We start from the raw sequence: 24,790 nt of genomic DNA on the forward strand, positions 1-24,790 counted from the left end.
ATTTTTGACTTATGTTAACTTTTTGATGAGTTTATCAGGACCTACCTCCATCATAAGTCAAGGAGCAAGCTGGACATGCTGCTGCATGCCGGCAGTCCTCATACCAAGAGAGGATCCGAAACAGAAAGATCGTAGGTCTGAGGACAACCTCAGCAACTGAGAGAGATTATATTTACTGTTTTTTGGGTTTTTTTCATTTGTTTTTTTATTTTTTGGTGCTGGGTACTGAATCCAAAGGCATTTTATCTCCAAGTTATACATACCTCCAGCCCTGTTTTACTTTTATTTTGAAGCAAGGTTTTTCTGTGTTGATCAGAGTCTCACTAGTTGCTGAAACTGTCCTTGAACCTGCAATCTCCCTATCTCAACTTCTCAAGTACTGAGATTACAGTCATGCACCACCATGCCCGGCTGATTCTGTTTCAAAATAAGAAATAAAAAACAAAATAGGGCTGGGGGTATAGCTCAGAGGTAAAATGCCTCTGGATTCAATCCCCAGGAACCCTTCCCCCCAAAAAAATCCTCTAAATCAAGAAGCATCTGTGTGTGTGTGTGTGTGTGTGTGTGTGTGTGTGTGTGTATTTTTTTTTTCAAATCATGGTAAGTACTGTAAAATAAAGGACCAGACCGTATTTCAAGAATGTGCTCAGGGAATGTCTTTTTGGGAAGGTGAAGGTTTTTTTTTGTGAAGGTTTTTTTTTTTTTTTTTTTTTTTGCCATACTGGGGATGGAACCCAGGGGCATTCTACCTCCGAGCTATACCCCCAGATCTACTTTTTTTATTTTGAAACAGGGTCCCACTGAGTTGCAAAGGGCCTCACTAAGTAGTAGCTGAGGCTGACCACAAACCTGGACCCTCCTGTCTCAGCCTCCCAAATGCTGGGATTACAAGTGTGTGCCACCATGCCCGGCTTTGTTGTTTGTTTTGGGGGGCTTTATTTGTTTGTGGTAATGGAGATTAAACCCAGAGCCCTTCTACCTCCAAGCTACACCCCTAGTCCTTTTTTATTTATTTTTGTATTTCAAAACAAGGTGTCACTAGGTTGCTGAGTGTTTTTCTAAGTTGTTGAGACAGGCTTTAGACCTATGATCCTCCTGTCTCAGCCTCCCAAGTACTGAGATTACAGATGTGCACCACTATTCCTGGCTGGGAGGTGAGGTTTTAAGTCAAGACCCAATGAAGAAGAACACAAAGAATGACATAAAGAATGCACAAAGAATGCATGTGCAAATGCCTTAGGCTGAGGAGAGTTTGGTGTGTTCAAAGGAGGCCAGCATGGTTGGAGCAGAGGGACTGAAGGGCAGAGTCAAGAGTTAATGATGGAAAGATAGTTAGGGCTCTGGTCATGAGGGGGCTTTGTAGTCTGTTGCAAGAAGTTCGAATTTTATTTAAAATATAGTGAGAAGTCATTGGCCAGTTTAAAGCGAGGGAATTAACATAATCGAGTTAATATTTAAGCTATTTTGGCTTTTAGAAGAATAGTTTAGAAGGGATCAGTTGCCTGGAGATTATGAGGTCTTTTTTTGGTGTGTGTGTGTGTGTGTGTGTGTATGTGTGTGTGTGTGTGTGTGTGTGTGTGTGTGTCTTTGTGTGACTGCTGCTAGGAAATTTATTTCTGGGTTACACTCCCAGCCCTATTTATCTTTTACTTGGAAACAGGGTCTCACTAAGTTGCTGAGCCTGGCCTTGAACCCGTGATCCTCCGGTCTCAGCCTCACAAGTACTGGGATTAAAGACTTTTGTCACCAAACCTGGCTATGTGGTGGTATATAAACAAAATGATTGTAATAGAGATAAAAGAAGTAGACATAATTTAAGGTGTGTTTTGGATATGATCTCTAGCCGTGCTGTCCAATAGAAATACAATACAAGCTACAGGTGTAATTAAAAAATTTTGTGTGTGTGGGGGGGTGGTACTGAGGATGGAACCCAAGGACATTCTGCCTCTGAGCTACACCCCCAACCCTATCTTTTAGTCTTTATTTCGAAACAGAGTCTCAGTGAATTGCAGAAGACCTCACTAAGTAGATGAGGCTGTCTTTGAACCACGATCCTCTGGTCTCAGCCTCTCAGATGCTGGTATTACAAGCGTGCTCCACCACGCTTAGTATTAACTTTTGGAATCAGACATAACATAGTTTTGGAGGTCTTTTCTGACTTTTATGTATGTATGTATGTATGTATGTATGTATGTATTTATTTATTTGTGGTACTGGGGGTGGAACCCAGAGGCTTTCTACCTCTGGGCTATACTCCCAGACCTATTTTCTATTTTATTTGGAAACAGGGTCTAAGTTGCTGAGAGCCTCACTAAGTAGCTGAGGCTGGCTTCGAACCCATGCGATCCTCCTGTCTCAGCATCCCAAGAGATGGGATTACAAGTGTGCACCACCACGTCCTGCCTTTTCTGATTCTTACCTGCATGTCCTCTGTGGGCCTTTGTTTTCCCATATGTAAAATAAAAAAAATAGTCACACAAATGCTATCAGAATTAAATGAGAATACTTATATTGCACTACTTACAATATTTCCTCAACAAATAGCTCATTGTCACTGTCATTTCTTACAAACACATGGACATATTCTAGTACATGGATTTAGTATTGTGTAGTAAAGTTAGATGGATTTCAGTTTAATTAGAGCTTAGCCTCTTCAGTCCTCTGTGGCACTGTGTATTTAACTTTTCTGAGTTTGTTCCCTTATTTAAAATGTTAATCAGCCGGGCATAGGGGCACAGGACCCTAATCCCAGTACTAGGGAGGTTTAAAACAAGAAGATTGCAGGTTCAAGGCCAGGCTCAGCAATTTAGTGAGACTTTGTTTCAAAATAAAATGTAAGACAAAGGACTGATGGTGTATATCTGAGATAGAATGCCCCTTGGTTCAATCCCCGTACATAAATACAAATATACTCGTTTCTCTCTGGTCTGAGAGCCCATTGAAGACTAACTCATTTTGTTCGTTTCATCTCTGTTTATTTTTTATTGGTGCATTGTAGTCACATATCTTAATGGAGTACAGGATGGTAGAGGCAAAACTGCACACTCCACTCAGCCCTTCCCCAATCCCCACCCCATTTACTCCCCCTTCCTCCTTCACATATTTGGCGTACTCTTTGACTTTTATATGTTTGTCATACCTGATACTTGTGAGATGCTTTCCTAAGTTTATTGCTATACTTCTGAGAAGTGCCAAAATCAATTTTGTAGCATGAAACTGTATTTAGTGAAGGGATTACAACATACTGATTAAGATTAGGGACATCAAGAATGTCCATTCTGGCCAGGTGTGATGGCCCATGCCTATAATTCCAGTACTTAGGAGGCTGAGATGAGAGGATGATAAGTTTGAGGCCAGACTCAGCAATGTAGAAAAGCTCTCAGCAACCTAGGAGACTCTGTTTCAAAATAAAAAATAAGCTGGGTACGATGGTGCACACTTGTAATCCCAGAATTTGGGAGGCTGAGACAGGAGGATCACAAGTTTGAGGCCAGCCTCAGCTACTTAGCGAGGCCCTCTGCAACTCAGTGAGACTCTCTTTCAAAATAAAGAATAAAATATAGGTCTGGAGGTGTAGCTCGGTGGTAGAATGTCCCTGGGTTCCATCCTCATTACCACACACAAAAAATATATTGTATATACACACACACACACACACACATACATACATATACATATACATATATGCACACAAACAAAATAAAAAGGGCTAGAGGTGTAGCTTGGAGATAAAATGCTCCTGGGTTCAATCCCTGGTACCACCGAAATAAAGAAAAGTATGTATTCTGAGATGGCACTGTGTTGTATGTCTGTAATCCTAGTACTTGACAGGAGGATTGCAGGTTTGAGACCAGCCTCAATAAGTTAGCGAGACCCTGTTATAAAATAAAAAATAAAAAATAAAATAGGGCTGGGAGTGTGGCTCAGAGGTAGAACATCCAAGGGTTCAATTGCTAGTAGCACCCCAAAAATCTATGTATTCTGTATTATTTAGGGCAATTGTAGGTCAACTATGCATGTCAGTTTAAGAAAACAGTTCTAATTGCCTTTGCATTTCTGTTTCTGTAGTATGGAAGATTTTTACCCAAATAAAAATCATGGGCCTGACTCTGGAATTGGCAGTGATAATGGAGAGAAACGATTATCTACAACAGAAGTAAGTCTTCCTTATTGCTAATTTACTGTATTTTACCATTTTATTAGAGTTTTCCCATAGAGACACTATGATTGTTACGTGTTTTGACTTAAAATGAAAAAAGTACACACCATATCGATTTTGTTTTATTATTATTATTATTTTTTGCGGGTCTGGGGATGGAACCCAGGGGCATTTGACCTCCGAGCTACACCCCCTGCCCTACTTTTTATTCTTTATTTTGAAACCGGGTCTCACTGAGTTGCAGAGGGCCTCACTAAGTAGCTGAGGCTGTCCGCGAACCGCGATCCTCCAGGTCTCAGCCTCCCGAATGCTGGGATTAGAAGCGTGTGCCACCACGCCCGGCTGATTTTGTTTTATAACTGGAGAATTAAAGCAGATATTTTATGCTTCATATGTTTAATTAAAACAGTATAATCTTCATTATGTGTTTAAAATGCCTCATTGGTCCTGCATGCTTGTTTCCTTCAGCCATCAGACGATGACACAATCAGCCTTCACTCTCAAGTTTCAGAGTCAAATAGAGAGCAGACATCAAGGAATGACAGTCACACGACAGGAAGCAAGACTGATTCTCAGAAAGGTAATTCATACACTGTCTGCTATTCCATCTATATATCCCTTATTAGAATGGGCTTTGAAAATTGATTGTGTCATTAACAACTCATGTTGGGAAAATGAACTTTTATTCTAAGCTCTGTGCAATTATTATTCAATTTTAAAATCAATGTTAATCTATACTTAGACCAGGAGGTGTATGATTTTATTGATCCAAACACAGAAGATGTAGCAGTTCCTGAACAAGGAGATACACATATCGGATCATTTGTCTCTTTCCTTAAGGTAAAGACTGTGAGCAAATATTAATAACAGATTCTTCTTGATCTCAAAAGTAGATGATAGGATTTAAAATGATAATTTTCTTTTGTATAAAGGGAAAAGAGAAATGCTTTGAAAAATCTCAGAAAAATGAAGAACCGGGAAATGAAAAAAGGTAAGCACATATGACTCTACAAATGAAATGAAAAGTGACATGTTCATCCCATATCCCTACCTGAAATATTTTTTGTGTGCTACTGGGGTTCCTGGAAGCCCTTCTACCTCTGGGCTACACTCCCAGACCTATTTTTATATTTTAATTTGGAAACAGGGTCTCTTAAGCCAGCGCGGCTGGCTGTGAACCTGCGTGATCCTCCTGTCTCTGCCTCCCAAGCGCGGGGATTACAAGCGTGCGCCACCACGCCCGGCGACCTGAAATATTTTTATACTCATATCTCTTATCTTTAAGTAGTTAATTTGCAAATATTGCATGTGTATGAATTCCTTAATTTAAAATTATAGTATATCAAATTACAGTATACATTTAAGATGAGTGCAGGGTGTACACTACATTTTCCCCCTGAAGTGGAATCATGTCTCCAATTTATTGCTGAGGGGTCTGTACCTTCATACATATTGCTTCTCTCAAAATGTTTATCACGCTTTTAAAATAGATGGTTACTGACATCGCTTTGCCAATAAGGAAACTGAAATCCAGAGTTCCAAATGTCTGAAATTCAGGCTTTCTGTCTCTTGATCTAATATAGTTTCCATTTTGACAGGCGAGTTATAATAATTTTAAGGGTGTTTACTTTCATATTGTATTAAATAATTAAAATTTGCATTACTTACCATCTTTTTCCAGTTATTACTTCAGGTTGATTTTATGCACAAGAAAGAAGGAAGGAATATTTGTTGAATATCTACCATGTACCAGAATCTCTATCATGTGCCTTCCCAGGTTTTTTGTTGAATCTTCACTAAAATTCTGCAGGGTTTTTATAAACATTCGTTTTCACAGATGAGGAAGGTGACGTTCAGAGCCATATTCCATATCTAAAACCACTTAACTAGAGTCCACTAGTACTTAGGGTATGAACTGATCTCTCTGTGATACCTATGCATTTTTCTGTATATTTTGTTTTCTTCAAATGACATTTTTGCTAACATTTTTGGAGGGGAGAGGTTTGCTAGAGATGGAATCCAGAGCCTCAAATATGCTAAATACATACTCCATCACTGAGCTACATCTTCAACCCCTCATTGGTCAGGTTTTAGGTAATTAATGAATCATCCCAGATGCCCAGTAAGGAGGAATACTTCTTTATCTTGTTCCCTGTATATTCTACTCTTCTCTAACTTTCTCAGAACCTTATTTAATCAGGACAGTTGTCTAAATTTGAGTCATCAGTGTCATGTAAGGTGTGGTAGAGATACAAGACTCATGGTTTTTATTGTTTAGTAAATGAAATGCTTTTGAGATAAAATAACTAGAGTTAGAAGAATAATTTTATTTTTTGTTTTCTTTAAATGATAAAAATATATTTTAATTAACATTTTCTTGCAGATTTGCAAAGTCTTATTTGACCTATTTTGCATTTTCTTTAAACACTTCACGTAAAGATTTTGTGTGTGTTTGTGGTATTGGGGGGATAGAACCCCAGAAGCATTCTACCTCTGAAATACCTCCCAGCCCTATTTTATTCTTTTATTTTGAACCAAGTTCTCACTAAGTTTTGGAGGGACTCACTAAGTTGTTGAGGCTGTCTGCGAACCTATGATACTGTTGTCTTAGCCTGTCAAATACTGGGATCACAAGAGTGACCCGATGCCTGGATCATATAGGTTTTAAAAATAAAAATGATTAAACTGACAAAGGCAGTGTAGTACAATAAAATGAAGAATTTTCCTAACTATTTAGATTTATTTAAAAAGACAGAATATGTAGAGCTTTGTAGTCCCTATTACATTCAAGGCTGGGCAGTATACATTGTTAAATTACGGTGGCCATTACACCCCATTTCAGAAATTTTAAAATGGTAATATATTTCACCATTAATTGTTAGCCAGTAATTGTTAGCTATTGATCTAGCCAGTATGTATGTATACATGTATGTATGTATGTATATATATATATTTTTTTTTCCCCTTAAATAGCATTTACTTCCCTTTTTTGTATTGAGGATTGAACCCAGGGGCACTCTCCACCCCAGCCCTATTTTAAGTTTTATTTTGAAACAAGGTCTCACTAAGTTGCAGAGGGCCTCACTGAGTAGCTGAGGCTGGCTTTGAACCTGTGCGATCCTCCTGTCTCAGCTTCCTAAGCGCTGGGATTACAAGCGTGCGCCACCACCCCCAGCAAACATCATTTATTCTTATTTTAGTAGTTTAAATACGCATGCATATATTTTTTAGCTTTCATCTGTTAAAAACAAAAAATTTGCCTATTTTTGACGTAAGTAAAGTTGATGTAAAGTATAGTCTGCCTTAATTTGGGGACAACCATGTTTGTGTTACTCTTCAGAGTTGAGAAAGAACAGTTACTTACGGAAGAAGATGATGATGATTTGAAGGAAGTGACTGACTTGAGGAAAATAGCGGCTCAGCTGCTGAAGCAGGAACAGAAGAACAGGTATTGTTTTCAGAAATCAGTTTCAAACGGGCCAATTGCGTAATCATTAAATCAGATCTTTTAAAGATTACCCCATGAATCAGATGAGGTTTCAAGTAAACAATAGGGTCCTCTTAACATCTGTTTCAGAAGATTAACTACTAAAAGATGGAAGGAAATACATACAGAAGAAATGTAAAATTACATAGCTAACCATGTGCTCCTATAGTCACTGTATTTCACATTACTTCAGTATTTTTATTCTTCTGTGCAGAATTATAATAACTGGCATATTTGTTGATACTTCTTTTAACTCAGTAGCACGATTTATGTGGTTACCATTTGTTCTAAGCAGTTGTCATATGCATAAAGTCTGCCTTTTGGTTTTAACCACATTCTTAATCCCTTGGGATATATGTAAACTCCTTCCTTGGAATGGAGTTGAATTCTGTAATGGTTGTCTAAGTCAGTGTGGTAAGTTGAGAGCCTAGAGGTCACTGTTGCCTGATTCTTGTTTGTGCCTTTTTCTCCTTCTGGTTAGGCTTTCTCCAAGTGCACACTGTTCCCAATGAGGTAGACATTTTGTGAATGAGTTTGAGATCAAAGCAAGTACAGTTTTGAATACAGGAAAAAGTTCTCTGTACTACTGCTCAGAGTAAGCTATTTGTGATCTTCATGTATTGAGAACATAATATTAATTCAAGGTTTTTTGTTGTTTGTTTTGAGGAAATTAAGAGAAGAGCATTAGTACAGAATTATTATATTATTATTATTATTACCAAATAAGTAGCATTTTATTTAATTTACTCAAAAGATAAATGTTTATGAGTAATATGACCATGCTTTAGAAAGTTTCAAATTTAAATATATTAGTATTTGTTTAAACATGCTTTGAAAATTATTAAACTTATCAAATGAATCAGGCCTGGTGGCACACACCTGTAATCCCAGTACTTGGGAGACTGAGACAAGAGAATCACAAGTTTGAGGCCGCCTTGGGCAAATTTGTGAGACCCTGTCTCAAAATAAAAAAGCTGTGGATGTAGCTCAATGGTAGAACACCCTGAAGATCAATCCCAATACCACAAAAAACTTTACCAAATAGCAAACATATGGTTTTAAGTGGCTACTTTCTTGGGAAAATCTGGATAATGACCAATAAGATAAAGAACCATTAAAGCTAAGTACATTTTGTAGATCTTTGTTGAATTTATAGATTTAAAATTTATACTAGAAAATATCACTGATCCGCTGGGCGTGGTGGCGCACACTTGTAATCCCAGCATTTGGGAGGCTGAGACAGGAGGATAGCGGTTCATGGACAGCCTCAGCTACTTAGTGAGGCCCTTTGCAACTCAGTGAGACTGTTTCAAAATATAGAATAAAATATAGGGCTAAGGGTGGAGCTCCGAGGTAGAATGCTCTACCAGGTCCAACTGGTCAGAAAACCACCATGATCAAAATTGACATCCACCATATTTTTGTAATAACCAACTTAGATTAAGTTGATTTTGTATTAGTCAATATATAGCTTTAATTTGAAATTATTTTCTATATACTTTTGATAGTTGACATCTGAATATTTTATTTAGGATAAAAGCCAGATATTTTATTCCTTAGTAAACTTCAAAATTAAAAATTAAGTTACAAATATATCCAGGACTATTTTTTTATTTTTTGGTGGTACTGGTGATTGTAACCAAGGGAATTCTACCTCTGAACTACACCCCCACCCCAGTCCAATTTTATTTTATTTTGAAACAAGGTATTACTAGGTTGCTAAGAATCTTATTAAATTTCTGAGTTTGGTCTCAAATCTGTGATTCTCCTGTCTTAACCTCCCAAGTATGGGGATTACTGTCTGGTTCAGCCACATAATAAGAATTATTATTAGTGTTATCTTGCAGTAGTGGAGATTAACCCAAAGACATTCTATCTCTAAGCTACATTCTCAACCCTATTTTATTTTTTATTTTAAAACAGGGTCTTAGTAAATTGCTAAAAGCCTCATTACATTACCAAAACTATCCTTAAACCCTGAATCCTCCTCTCTCAACCTTCCAAGTACTGAGATTATAGGTGTGTGTCGCCATGCCTGACTTTAAGAACTCTTAAATATGTGAAATTACTTATTATAGTGAAAGATAGTTAATTCATTACTTTTGAGTTTGAGTTCATTACTTAGACTTAAATAAAATTATGGATAAATATTTTATCTGTGTTTGTGTGCACGTACATTCATGCATGCTGAATCCAGGGACATTCTGCCAGTAAATTACACCCCAGTTCTTTTAATTTTTGAAACAGAGTCTCGCTAAGCTACTGTGTGCTGGCCTCAAATCTGCAATCCTTCTGTCCCAGCTCCTCAGGTACTAGGACTACAGACATGCCCTGCTCATTTTTAATTTTTTTTTTTTTTGTATTTGGAATCACCAGTATCCAGGGGCATTCTACCTCTGAATTAAACCCCCAGCTCTTTTTATTTTTTGTTTGGAAACAGGATCTTCCTAGATTCCTGAGGCTAGTCTTGAACCTGAGATCCTCCTATCTCAGCCTCTCAAGGACTGAGATTACAGGCATGTGTCACCATGCCCAGCAATTTTTTTTAAATTGGAATACAGTTTTATTTGGCTAATGAAAGTTAAAAATGTGTTTTTTTTTTAAGATTGAACTTTAATACTGATTTTGCATCAGAATTAAAGTTTATTATTTGGGTCCTTGGGAGGCTGAGATCAGGAGGAGGTTTGAGGCCAGCCATGTCAATTTAGTGAGATCCTCCTTCAAAATCAAAAAATAATAAAATATAGCTAGAAGTGTAGTTTCGAGACAGAACACCTTGGGGGTCAATCACCAGTACTGTAAAAAAAAGGTTTATTATTTAGCTTTTGTCAAAATGATTATGTGTTACATCAGTATAGCTCATATTGAGCAGGGTGTGGTTTTGCACGCTTGTAATTCTATCATTTGGGAGGCTGAGACAGGAGGATCGTGGTTCATGGCTAGCCTCAGCTACATAGTGAGGCTCTTTGCAACTCAGTGTGACCCTGTTTCAAAATAAAGAATAAAAAAAGGGGCTGAGAGTGTTGCTCGGAAGTAGAATGCCCCTAGGTTCCACCCCCACTACCGAAACAACAAACAAACAAACATACCTCATATCATTTGCTGTATTGGGAAAACTTAATCACTCATAATCACACCTAAAAAATCTGTATGACTATCTTCTGTCTCAGCTAAAGGTGAAATATGCACAGGGAAATATTAGCATGTCTAGAAGATAATACAATACTTAAAAAAAATATTTTTGAACCGGGTGTGGTGGCACATGCTTGTAATCCCAGCATTTGGGAGGCTGAGACAGGAGGATCGCGGTTCACGGACAGCCTCAGCTACTTAGTGAGGCCCTCTGCAACTCAGTGAGACCCTGTTTCAAAGTAAAGAATAAAAAATAGGGCTGGGGCTGTAGCTCAGAGGTCCAAATCCCCTGGGTTCCATCCCCAGACCCACACAAAAAAAAGAAAATTTTTTTGTTGTTTTTTGTGGTGCTGAAATGGAACCCAAAGGCTTTGTACCTTTGTGCTACACTCCCAGATCTATTTTATATTTTAGTTAGAAACAGGGTCTCACTAAGTTGCTGAGAACCTCACTCAGTAGCCGAGGCTGGCTTTGAACCTGTGCGATCCTCCTTTCTCAGCCTCCCAAGTACTGGGTTTACAAGCATGCGCCACTACACCCCGCTAAGAAATGGTTTTAAAAAGAACATATATAATAAAAAAGTGGGTGAACTTTATTCTTACAAACATAGTGTGCTTATGGACATCTGATCTAAATAGCATTTAAATATTATTTTCTAGCAAAAATCTTCATAGACGAGATGCAGTTTATTTTGGATATAGTTTATATTGTGTATATCCAATATTTTCTTTTCAATGTTTGTTCAATTAATATGTTGATCTACTTCTAGGATTCTTAATCATTCAACTTCTGACATGAGAAGCAAACTGAAACAAACTGTGGAATGTGAAAAGAGGTATAAAATGTCTTAGTACATATACTCAAGATTTTATAATGAGACTTGACCTTTGCACAGTGATATTTCCACATACTTTACCTGAATAAATAATTAGTAATTTATTTTATATATATATATATATATATATATATATATATATATATATATATCTGGGTAACTTAGAGAGGAAATGTGTCAGTGGTATGAGTTAAATTTCCTTTTGATAAACAACAAAATGTGATGATTTGATTTAGTTTTTGCTTATATCTGCAGTTTGTCTTGAGGATAAAACTATTCATTCATTCACCATTTATCATAATGCTATAACTTCCAGGAATAATGTGTTTCCTCATCATTGATTGTGTTTATTCTCTACGTCACTCTTTATATTTTGATTTCGTTCAATTCTTCTATTACTAAATTCTTTTCATGTGTGCATGTGTGGTTCTGAGGATTGAACCCAGAGGCAATTATAGCAACTCGTGTGAACACTACTGAGTCATTACAAATCTAGAAGAGAGTTGTGATGAACTATTAAGAAATTGGTTGGTAAGATAGTAGGATACAGTTGGAAGATCATGGGCCTTGACATCAGGCGTATTTGGGAATGAGTCCCACTTTTATCACTTTCCTAACTATGAGGATGTAAATACATTTTTAAATTGGCCCTAGTGGATGGCTGTATTTCTATTTTATTTCTTCCTATAGAGTGGTAGGTTAGCATAATAGTAAGAGTCCGGATTCTTGGAGCCATACAGTCTGTGTTTGGGTCCTGAATAGGTCTTTTGGAGTTATTTCTCGGATCCACGTTTACCCAATCTATAAAACAGAAATAATAACAGCATCTAATCCATGTGTTCTATGAGTATGGAATGGATTAATATATGTAAATTGCTTAGAAAAATCATTACCGCTTAGAAATTGTTTCACATAGTTTTTACTTGTTGAACTGGTATTACGATTATGACATTCCTTCTTTTCCTTTCTTCCATATCTGTTCTTAAACTGTCCCTTTCTCGGGTTTCATCTTTTTGTTGTTGTTCAAAAGGGAAATGGCTTTGTGGGTATTTTTTCTGATATTAAGAAGTATTATATGACCTCAAGTTTTTTTTAAGACATTAAAGCATAAGAAAAATACTAGTTTAATTTACATTTTGCTTTTAGAAGGGCTGGCGATGTAGTTCACTGGTAGAGCACTTGCCTTGCCTGAGCAAGGTCCTGGGTTCAATCTCCAATACCGCAGAAACAAAACAGAAATACATATCTGAGCACACCTCCTCCATATCCTTACTCAGAGGAAAATCTCACATACATTCTGTTAACAAAAATGAAATCATATTAAAATCACTATTTAGTAATCTACAGTTTTATTTAATGTTACTGTTATTTTACATATTATTAAATTTAAATATATTTTGCAATGTACTTTATTTTATGAACTCGTATTAGTTCCTTAACTGAAATGCATTGACATTTACTTGAATTAAAAATGTACGTTTAAATCATTTGATATACTGTCTCCTCAGATATTTTATCTGTTTACATTCATTCAAGTAATGCATAGTTATCTTTACTTCTATAAATGTGAACACTGTACATTTTCAATCTGTTTAATAAGAACAAATTATATCAAAAGGCCCAAGATTAATTAAATTAGCGATGTAGAACTTTCTTTTCTTTCTTTGCTCTTTTCTTTTCTTCTGTGGTACTGGGGATTGAGCCCAGGGCCATACTACCTTTGAACTATACCTCAGCCTGATTTTATTTTTTATTTGGAAATGGTTTTGCTCGGTCCCTGAAGCCTGGCTAAATTGTGAGGCTAGTCTTGAATCTGTGGTTCTCCTGTCTCAGCCTCCCAAATACTGGGGTTATAGGCATGCCCATCTGATGGCAAACATTTTTTCAAATATTTATTGGCAATTTGCATTGCTTCTGTTGTGATTTGTCTCTTTTAATCACCTGTAGTCAGAAGTATTTTGTATAAATTGAGTGGTTGAAATGTATATTTTTTTGACCCAGAGTATGATCTATCATGGTAAAAATTATGTAGGAACATGAAAAATATATAATTTACAGTTATTGGCTCAAGTCATGTGTAAATGTCAACTATGTTAAATTGGTTGATAGTATTGTTTAAATCTTATATACCATAACTGATTTCTTTTCCTTGTTTTATCAGTTATAAAGAGGAAGCTATTTACAGAAATAGTTGTAAATTTCTCTTTCTCCTTATAGTTCTATCATTTCTCCTTCATGAAGCTTCAGAATATAAAAATGGTTAAGATTGCAATGTCCTCTATTTGAATTTGTGCTTGGTCATTATGAAGCTACTTTTCTCTCTCTCTCTCTCTCTCTCTCTCTCTCTCTCTCTATCTATCTATCTATCTATATATATATATATATTTTTTTTTTTATAGTAATTATCTTTCCTCTAAAGTCTACTATTTTTATTTGGTGCTAGGGATTGAACCCAGGGGCATTCTACTTCCAAGCTGTATCCACTCCAGCCCAATTTTATGTTTTGTTTTTAAACAAGATCTCACTAGGTTGATGAGAGTCTCATTAATTGTTGAGGCTATCCTTGAACCTGTCTCAGCCTCTCCAAGTACTGGGATTACAGGAGTGCGCCACCACACCTGGCTGCTGAAGTTTACTTTTTTTTTATTTTTGGTACTGAGGATAGAACCCAGGGGCATTCTACTTCTGAGCTACATCCCCAGCCCTATTTTTTATTCTTTAATTTTGAAACAGGGTCTTACTAAGTTGCAGAAGGCCTTACTAAGTAGCTGAGGTTGTCTGCGAACTGCCATCTTCCAGTCTCAGCCTCCCGAATGCTGGGATTACAAGCGTGCGCCACCATGCCTGGTGTGGAAGTTTACTTTTTAATGTTATTATTTTCCAGCTTTCTTATGATTACTGTTAGTATAATCATACTTTGTCATTCTATTATTGTGTTTATTTATATATATATTTTTTTGTGGTATGGGGCATTGAATCCAGGGGCCTTCTACCTCTGGTTATGCCCCCAACTCACTTTTATTTTTTGGATTCAAGGCCTCACTAAATTGTTGAGGCTTTGAACCTATAATCCTCCTGTCTTAGCCACCCAAGTATTGGCATTACAGGCATGTGTCTCCACACCTGGTTCATATTCTTATTTTAACCTATTTGTCTTTATAGAAAAAGTGAGTTTCTTGAAATTAGCATATTGTAGTGTCTTTCTTGTGTAAATCAAATCTGACAATCTGCCTTTTAATTGCAGTATACAATTATTTGTGTATTATATAATAATATTTTGGGTTTTAAATCTACTACCTATTTATGTGTTTCTTTTTTGGCAGGAAATAGATTTTATTCAAAGCCAGCTTTGAAGAATGATAGAGGAAAGTTTTTTATTCTAAATCTCCATTTTCTGAGGACTCAAGGGCAAGGGAAGCTTTCCTAAGAGAAAAATGTGCCAAAATGAACAAAAGAAAGGAAAGAGACATAAGCAGATTTAGCTAGTCAGAGAACCTGCCAGTCTCAGCCTCCTCTGCCCCTTTCAGGCAAGATGGAGGCAGCCCCTCAGCCTTTACTCTCAGCATGAAGAAATATAGGATGTAGAAAGATGAGTTATCAATCATTTGTCCTTAATCTTGGAGAAAGTCTGTTTCAGTTTCCCCATTTTTGTTCATTCCTCAACCTTGGGAAAAGTTTTGTTCCCTGTGACCTGGCTCAAAATCTGTTGTTGGGTCTGTTTGCAGATCCCATCAAGGAACTCAAATATAGACGGCAGTTGCTTGTTCTTGAAGGAGGCACAGTCTGAATTATTTAAGAGCTTTGCCTAGGGGAAAGGCTTTAGTGTTAATTTGCTTTACATCTTTTTTTCCATAACCTTCTGGCTGTTTAATTTTGGTGGGGTTTGATGAGTGACTCAATGTGATTTTCCCCCAGGTCTCTGGATGATTAACTCTGAAGACACCGCTGATCATTTCTTTGCCGAGAATCTTGTCCCTCAGTGCTGGAATGTTGTCTTATTCTTTGATCTGATTAGTCTCACATCTAAGGGAAAGTGACAGTTTGCATCGGCATCAGATGACTCCTTTTAACCAATTTTAAGCAACAGAAGGTTTAGGGAAGATTAGCTTTTAGGCCAGAAAAATGAAAATGCATTAACATTAGCAAAACAATCTGGTTTGTATTACATATTTGAACTAGTAAACATAACACTTTAGCTGTATCATATTTATCCAATTAAAAAAAAAACAACCATTCCGTTTAAAAAAATAATCCTGTCAGATCTGTACTGGAGAGTACATGTCAGCTAGTCTTTCTTATGTAAATCAATGTCAACTATTCTGTGGGAAGAAAGTTTAAAGCATCTTTCCATAACATCTTGAGAATTTAGGTAAAATCCTTGAACACAGCCTAGAAGTATTAATGTCATTTCATCAATTAAACACACATACACACACACACACACACACACACACCCTTAAATGCACTTTGTAAACTAAGCTGTGATGTAAAAAGTATAAATAAGAGAAATAAGAAAAGGAAATCCTTTTTAAGATAGCCAGTCTTTTTTATTTTTATATTTTGGGGGCACTGGGAATTGAATCCATTCTACCCCTTGTTATGTCCCATAACTTTTTTTTTTTATAAATGGGTTCTTAATAGATTGCCCAAACTAGTCTTGAAATTGCAATTCTCTGATCTCAGCCTCCCAAGCATTGGAATTGTGGGCTCGTACCTGGCAAGATTGCCAGTCATACATATCCTATACGCAAAATTTTTACCTTAAGTTTGTCTTGATTTGGAGGACAGAAAAACAGGATTGTCATTTATTACTATAGAAACATAGCTCACATGATCTAAAATGACTACAGAGGATATATAAAATATTTGTACCTAGAGAACTTAACAAAACAGTTTCGTTACTTTTTAACAATCATGATTTACAGTATTACATTAATTGTCACATTTTTAAAGCTTTAGAGTATTTGTGTAATATAAGAAAACAATCATGATTTACAGTATTATATTGACTCACATTTTTAAAGCTTTAGAGTATTTGTTTCAATAAAACATCACATCATTGTAACATAGTTGTTGATTTAACCAAAGTTATAAGCTGAAAAGGGGATTTAGAACAAATAAAGATTTGAATAAATCCTAACAACTCTTGTAGGACTTAATTTCTCTTTCTCCTCTCTTCCCCTCCCCTGGTATTGGGAGTTAAACCCCGGGGTATTCCACCTTGGAAATACACCTACAACCCTTTCTATTTTGAGACAGAGTCTTGCTAAATTACCCAGGCTTGGCCTGGAACTTGACATCCTCCTACCCAGCCTCCCCAGTACTGGGATTACAGTCATGCGCCACCGCACCAGATTTTAATTTCTCCTCTAAGCAATGAAACCCTATGAAAACAAAACATAGAAAATAATACCGACAAAAACTTTATTCTTTAACAAAATATTTTTGTAAATTTTCTTAAAGGCAGATAAGTCATTGCTAGAATGTGGGATCCGATACATAGATGAATTTTACAAGTTTCTTTAAATTTCTCTAGAATTGAACTATTTATCAAAACAACAAATTTATTATCCTATAATTTTAGGAAATTAAAAATTGGGGAAATAAAGGATATTTAAAGTATACAAATTCTTAAGAAAAAACATGTCTGATATATTAGAAAGGGATCTACACATACTGCCAAAATAAATGATGTGTGTGTGTATATAAAATGTTCGTAATATTTAATTGGAGGATTTAAGTGGCATTTTGAGTCAGAAACCAGAATAAAATGGCGGATAAGTTCTCAGGCCTTAATTTATAATCCTTACCTTCTAAAAGTCTTCCTGTTTAATGGTTACAATGTATAAAATATATTTTAATGTACTTTATCTAATTCACCTATTCATACTGAAAGCTACTTAACATCAATTTTAGCAATCACAAATGTAAGGCCTGTATATTAACATAAACCTTTTCTTAAAGCAGTTGTCAAAACAAACTTTAAAAAGGCAAACTAGTTTTAAAACCAATTATCTAAAATTTATCAAATATCAAATTTCTTTTATATACAGTATAAAAACTATACCAATTAAATTTCTGGAAATGCTTACTGAATGAAGGTATGGGTAATTTCTGAAAACATTACTAGGATTCATGAATGACTTACAATAACAACAAAAATCCCCCGATTTAGCTCATTATAAAAAAGTGACATTTTATAAGTCAGGCATAAATCATACATAGATTACTAGCAATTTAAATAATGTGTTAAGTCTCTTTGCTTAAATAAAATAAAATTCTTCCAAACTTTAGTATTCTGCATATATATATATATATATATATATATATATATATATATATACACATATATATGTATATATATCAAGGAGCATTCTACGTCCAAGCTACACCTGCAGCCATTTATTTATTTTTGATACTCGAGATTGAATCAAGGGGTATTCTACCTATAAGCTACATCCCTTTCAGGCCTTTTCAGTTTTTATTTAGAAACAGGATCTTGCTGAGTTGCTGAGGCTGGCCTCAAACTTGTGATCCTCCTATCTTAGTCTCCCAAGTACTGGAATTACTGGAGTGTGCCACCATGCCCAGCTGCCCATTTTTTATTTTGAAACAGGGTCTCACAAAGTTGCTGAGGTTGACCTTGAACCTGTGATCCTCCTGCCTCAGCCTCCCAACTACTTACGATTACATGCGTGTGCCACTGTATCCAACCTGTCAATAGTCTTCAAATAACAACTGTAAAACCCTTTTAGAGCTCAGTTCAAACTCAGTTTGAACATTATTGCATAATATTTTAGATAAACCATCAATGCTATATTTAGATGCAGCATTGTACATTTATCAAAAGAAAATCCAACATATCTAAGGAGTGAAAAACACAAAATTCCTAGCTCTGAATCAAGGTTTCCTTATAAAAACAAAAGGATTAAAAAGCTATAATTAAAGTATCTAAGCAAAAGAAAAGAAAAAAATAGCAGTAACTGATATATTACAAAGAAGAAGGTAAGCCCTTTCAGATTTTTATTATGGGCTGTTGGCATTAGGTGACACAGATAAACATATTTGGCAACTATCAGTTAATTATATTTGGAAAAGCCTCTTGTACTTAGGAGTGGACCTGTCATCATGGGCAAGAAGTCTGCTTCTACTACTTTTCTGCTTCACAAATTATTGGAGTCAAATTGGCAGAAAAGTAATTAAAGTTACCTTTGAAGAAAGATAAACGTAACTTTCTGTTTCACATCTCCATTTTCTGAGGACTCAAGGTCAAGAAAAGCTTTCCTAAGAGAAGAGGTAGCCAACATGGACAAAAGAAAGGAAATAGACATATGTAGACTTAGGTAGTCAGGGAACCTGTTTTAGCATCCTTGGAACCTGTCAGGTGGTGGCAATGGTGTGTGGGTGGGTATATCCCATCAGCCTTTACTCTATGAGGAAATGCAGAATAGAAATGCTAGCAGGAACATCATCAACATTAGAGGGAATTTGTTTCATCCTCCCTCCTTTTTTATTCATCCCTCAATCTTGGAGAAACAGGGCTCCCTATAACCTGGCTTGTATTCCATTGTTGGGTCCCTGTGCAGATTCCATCAAGGAACTTGAATATAGAAGGCAGGTGTTTGTTCTTGAAGGAGACACTATCTAAAATATTTAATAATAGCTTCCCTAGGGGAGAGGATTGAGTTTTATTTACAGAAGACCTTTCTTTTCATAACCTTCTGGCTGTTTAATTTTGGTGGAGTTTGATGAGTGATTCCATGTGATTTTCCCCCAAGTTTCTTGGTAGTTTCCTCTGAAGACACTGCTGATTATTTCTTTGCCGAGCATCTTATCCCAGGGTGCGGGAATGTTGTCCCATTCTTTGATCTGATTAGTTCCACGTCTAAGGGAAAGTGACAGTTTGTATTAGCATCAGATGCAATTTTTAAAATTAAGCCAATTTTATGAAACAGAAGGTTTTTGGAATGATTAGCTCTTAGGCCAAAAAATGAAAAAGAAAATATTAATATGAGCAAAACAATTCAGTTTATATAACAGGTTTGAACTAATAAACAAATCTCTTCAGTTGTTTCATCTTTAATAAACAATTTGTCTCTAAAAATAATTCTGTCAGATCTGTACTAGAGAGTGTTTGTCAACTAGAGTCCCTTGTATGTAAATTAACATTTATTACTATGTGGGTAGAAATTTAACTAGCACATTTCATAACCTAGTGGACTAATTGAGAATTTAGGGTATATTTTACAGACATACAACATCCCTTAACATGGCCTAGAAGAATTAATGTAATTTTATCAATTAAGAACATACATATATACACTTAAGTGTACTTTGTAAACTAAGTCCTAATGTTAGTGATACAATTGATACATTTCCCTTTTAAATAGACACTCTTATGCATACTCTGTACCAAAATCTCTAACCTTAAATCCTGAAAAAACCAGGGTTGTCACTTCTTAACTACAGAAATATAACTCACATTATCTAAAATAACTACAAAGGATATATAAAGTGTTAGTACTTAGAAATCTTAGCAAAACAATTCTGTTACCTTTACAATATGTTAGGACAGCAATCATGATTTACAATATTATATCAATTATCAGGTTTAAAAACTTAAGAATATTTGTTCACTTAACCAGAGTTACAAACAAAAGGAATTTAGAACAAATAAAGATTTGAGTGAGGCCGGGCATGGTGTCACACACCCTTGTAATCCCAGCATTTGTAAGGATGAGACAGGAGAATATGGGTTTTCTGCCAGCCTCTATGACTTAGGGAGGATCTTTGCAATTTAGTGAGACCCTGTTTCAAAATAAAGAATAAAAAATAGATCTGAGGGTGTAGCTTGGAGGTAGAATGCCCCTGGGTCCCATCCCCAGTACCGCAAAAATAAATAAATAAATAAATAAATAAATAAATAAATAAATAAATAAAATATATAGCTGGTTCCTGTAGTACTTAATTTCTCTATTAGGGAACAAAAATGCCAAAAATAGTCAGCATGAAACAAGAAATTGTGTTGATAAAAAAATGTTCCTTAACACACTATTTTTATAAAATACTGATCTAAGAGCAGAGCAGTCATTGGCAAAGTGTTGGGTCCTACATATAAATGCATTTTACAAATTACTTTATGTTTCTCTAGAATTGAAGCATCTATTAATAATTATTATCCTATGCTTTTAGGTAATTAGAATGGGGAAAATGAGCTGGGCGTGGTGGCACACACTTGTAATCCCAGCATTGAGGAGGCTGAGACAGGTGGATCTATATGTACTGTCAAAAAGAATTATTTTGTAATGAAAAATGTTATACAATATTTAATTGAAATAAACTAGGCTTTTGAGAAAGGAATTGTGGATAAACTCTTGGGTCTTAATTAATAACCTTTAACTGCTAGAAGTCTTTCCACTGTTAAACTGTATGGAATGTGTCTTTTCGGATTCCCCTGTTAATCAAATAAGCCATAAAGACCAGGTGTACAGCCATGCTGAAATGCAGAAGAGTCTCTTCCACAAGGAAAAAAAATATCCTTAAAGGAATTAGCCTAAAAATGCCAAAGCTTTTTTGTGCCAGTCACTCCACAAAAGGCTGGGCCACCCACACTCTTTCGTGGACAGTGTTGACAACTGACTGTTATGGCTGTCCACTTTACCTACAGTGAACCTCCTTCTTCATCTTCTTTCCCAGATTAAAGAAATGCCTTTTAATTGCCTGTTCATTGGACTTGGTTGTTTTTTCTTATTAACACTGAATCAAATGTTCCCATTTCCAGTATCATTTTGACATCAGACACAAGAGAAGATCCATTTGTCAGCTTTGAGGAACATTTTAAGAAGGCTGATTAGAACAATAAAGCCAAAGCAGTTTATACATAAAACGTGAAGCCATAAATGGAAATAACTTTATTATAAAAGAGTACTCCTTCACTCCCTGTTACATTTTCCCACTGTCAGTTCTTAAGTTGCTTCTTACCTGGCTGCTTCTTGCTCAATGGGAATTGGGAGAATGGAAGATCTTGACAGGTTAAAATAGAACTTCATATTTCTTGCAGTGGTAAAAGGGGTCTCTATTCTAGAGTGAAGAACCTAAGGTTTTACTTCAGCAAGCTTTAGTGATGCATAAGCTGTTCTTAGGAAATCAGATGGGCCCTTCCCTACTGTCAGAAACCTACCTGCTGGTCAGGCTCCTTTTCAAGCTTTTAGCAGCACTTTGTCTCCAGAAGGAGGGGGTGGAGTGGCTCTTACGTCACATCTGCACACAGATGCAATGTGGTATCTGATCAGTTGTATGTATTGTTTAATCCTAGCTCTATCTTCTAATTTAAAGGGTAGGACACCTATACTAGAGGCTGGAAAAGTTTTGCTATACATACAGTTTCATAACTTAAGTTCATGTCAGATGCTACCCTAATTCTAAGAGTTGTTCTATGGAATGCCATACAGCAGGGCGTGGTGGCTCACACCTATAATCCCCGTCCTTGGGAGGCTGAGATGGGAGGATCACAGGTTGGAAAACAGCCTCAGCAACCTAGGGAGATCATGCACACTGTAGTGAGACCCTGTTTCAAAATAAAAGAAATAAGTTTGGGGGCCAGTAACACACACACACACACACACACGAAGAAAAAGAATAATGCCATATAACTCATTGTAACTCAGCATAGCAAAGCTACTGATTGTGGTCTAAAGACAATTTTAAGCAGACTTTTAACTGAAGGCTAATTAACATCAATTCTAGGGATCACAAATTTAGGGCCTGTATACCAACATGAACCATTTCTAATGAGACAAATAATTTTAAAAATGTTTGAAAAAGGCAAATTAGTTTTAAAAGCTAATGTCTAAAAGCTTTTCAAACATCAAATTTATTTTCTGTTCAATATAAAGAGTAATCGGAGCCAGGTACTGTGGTGCAGTGCTTGGGAGACTGAGAAAGGAGGATCACAGGTTTAAGGCCAAACTCAGCAATTTAAAGAGACCCTCAGTAACTTAGGGATACCCTGTTTGAAAATAAAAAAATGTATTGAGATAGTTGCTTGGAAATAGAAAGCCTCTGCATTCAATCCCCAATATATATATTTTAAAAATCATGCGTCATGTAGTGACGCACACTGGTAATCCCAGTTCTTGGGAAACAGACCCAAGGATCACAAGTTTGAGGCCAGCCTCAGCAATTTACTGAGGCATTTTGCAACTTAGTGAGAGCCTGTTTCAAAAAAAGAAATAAGCCAGATACGCTTGTAATCCCAGTACTTGGGAGGCTAATATAGGAGGATCGCAGGTTTGTGGCCAACCTCAGCTACTTTTCAAGACCCTCCATAACTTGGTGAGACCCTGTTTCCAAATAAAGAGAAAAAATAGAATTGGAGATGCAGCGCAGAGGTAGAATGCTCCTGGGTTTAACCCCTGGTACCGCAAAAAGTAAATGAAAAATAAAAATTTAAAAAAATAGGTCTGGGGGTATAGTTTGGAGATAGTTGATTGAAGCTCTGGGTTCAATAATTAGTACCAAAAAAGATTTAAAAAATAAAAATTCTGAAAATACATATAACATTTAATTACTGAATGAAGATATAGATAGTTAATTTCTGAAAATTACTGCTAGGATTCATGATTAACTTATAAGAACAAAAACCCCACCATAGTAGCTCATTATAAAAGATGTCACTTTAGAAACCAGAAATAATTTATACATAGATCACTAGCATTTTAAATCATCTGAAATTTTCTTTTGCTTATTTTAGAACTGCAACAAAGAAAGAAGTGACATAAGATTAAATTCTTTGAGCTGAATAATTTTGCCAATCTTTTAACAATTATAAGCCCTTTTAGAGCTCAGCAGAAACTCAGTGTAAATATTAAAGTGCATAAACTCAATTGTAAATTTCCAAATCCACTGAACAATATTTTAAATAGGCCATGGATGTCACATATAGAGATTTATGCATAACACATTTATTAAAAGAAAGCACAATATATTGAAGGCGTGAAGAAGTCCAAGATTTTTTTATCTCTAAATCAAAGTATTTTTGAAAACACAAAATAATTTGAAAGGATAAGTTTTTAAGTGTTCAACCTAAACAAAAAATAGAAAAAATAGTAGTAGTACCTATTACAAAGGGACAGGTAAGCTTTTCCAGTTTTATTATAGACTATTAGATTTAGGTCACATAAATAAACATACTTGGTAACTATTAGTTCTATTTTGAAAAGACTTTAGTAATAGGCTTTTTTTTTGGTGGTACTGGGGTTCCTGGAAGCCCTTCTGCCTCCGGGCTACACTCCCAGACCTATTTTATATTTTTGAAACAGGGTCTCTTACGCCAGCATGGCTTGCTTCGAAACTGTGCGATCCTCCTGTCTCTGCCTCCCAAGCGCGGGGATTACAAGTGTGTGCCACCACGCCCGGCTGTAATAGGCTTTTTAAAGCAAAACAAGAAACTGGGCATGGTGGTGCACGCTTGTAATCCCAACCCTTTGGAGGCTGAGACAGGAGGATCGCACAGGTTGGAAGCCAGCCTCAGCTACTGAGTGAGGCTCTCAGCAACTTAGTGAAACCGTTTCCAAATAAAGTATAAAAGAGATCTGAGAGTATAGCCCAGAGGTAGAAAGCCCCTGGGTTCCACCCCCAGTATAAAAAAAATAAGCAGAACAAGATATATTTATTTAAAACAGATTGAATATTTATAAATTCCTGGACTACATATTTATCTGATTTACTCATTTTAACAGCTATCTTTAGGTAACTCAGACATGGATAGCATTGATCATTATATCTTTACTATCCAAAGAGAAATATCCCATTTGGTTAGAAGGTCATAAAAATTACTTACCAAATTATAAAGACATTCCCATCAACAAGGTCAAGTTAACTAATTTGTCTCGGATTTATGAAAGTTATGTGAATCAGAAATCAGGTGGGCTAACTTCACAGGATTTGTGTGTGTGTGTGTGTGTGTGTGTGTGTGTGTGTGTGTGTGTGTTACTGGGGATGGAACCCAGGGATATTTTACTTCCTAGCTATACACCCAGCTCTATTTTTATTCTTTATTCTGAAACAGGGTCTCAGTGAGTTGCAAAGGGCCTCATTAAGTAGCTGAAGCTGTCCACAAACCACAATCCTATCTCCGCCTCCCAAATGCTGGGATTACAAGCATGTTCCACCAAAC

General features: G+C 36.1%; 1 protein-coding gene across 6 annotated transcripts in view; it reads left to right on the top strand.

Moving 5' to 3' along the window:
• Nucleotides 1-24,790, top strand: part of LRCH2 (leucine rich repeats and calponin homology domain containing 2) — a gene marked incomplete at both ends in the record, with an annotated part of 116,130 nt that overhangs the window by 46,879 nt on the left and 44,461 nt on the right. For 2 of the 6 annotated variants that reach the window (XM_080718317.1, XM_080718319.1), the window contains 6 exons: nucleotides 4,069-4,156; nucleotides 4,628-4,739; nucleotides 4,902-4,999; nucleotides 5,092-5,150; nucleotides 7,500-7,646; nucleotides 11,548-11,613. In XM_080718317.1, the coding sequence (XP_080574443.1) occupies nucleotides 4,069-4,156; nucleotides 4,628-4,739; nucleotides 4,902-4,999; nucleotides 5,092-5,150; nucleotides 7,500-7,646; nucleotides 11,548-11,613 (570 nt within the window). The remainder of the gene's footprint in view (nucleotides 1-4,068; nucleotides 4,157-4,627; nucleotides 4,740-4,901; nucleotides 5,000-5,091; nucleotides 5,151-7,499; nucleotides 7,647-11,547; nucleotides 11,614-24,790) is intronic. The other 4 variants (XM_080718318.1, XM_080718320.1, XM_080718321.1 and 1 more) reach the window with 2 other exon arrangements.

The sequence above is a fragment of the Muscardinus avellanarius genome (genome assembly GCF_963383645.1).
Source record: "Muscardinus avellanarius genome assembly, chromosome: X".
Taxonomy (NCBI): domain Eukaryota; kingdom Metazoa; phylum Chordata; class Mammalia; order Rodentia; family Gliridae; genus Muscardinus; species Muscardinus avellanarius.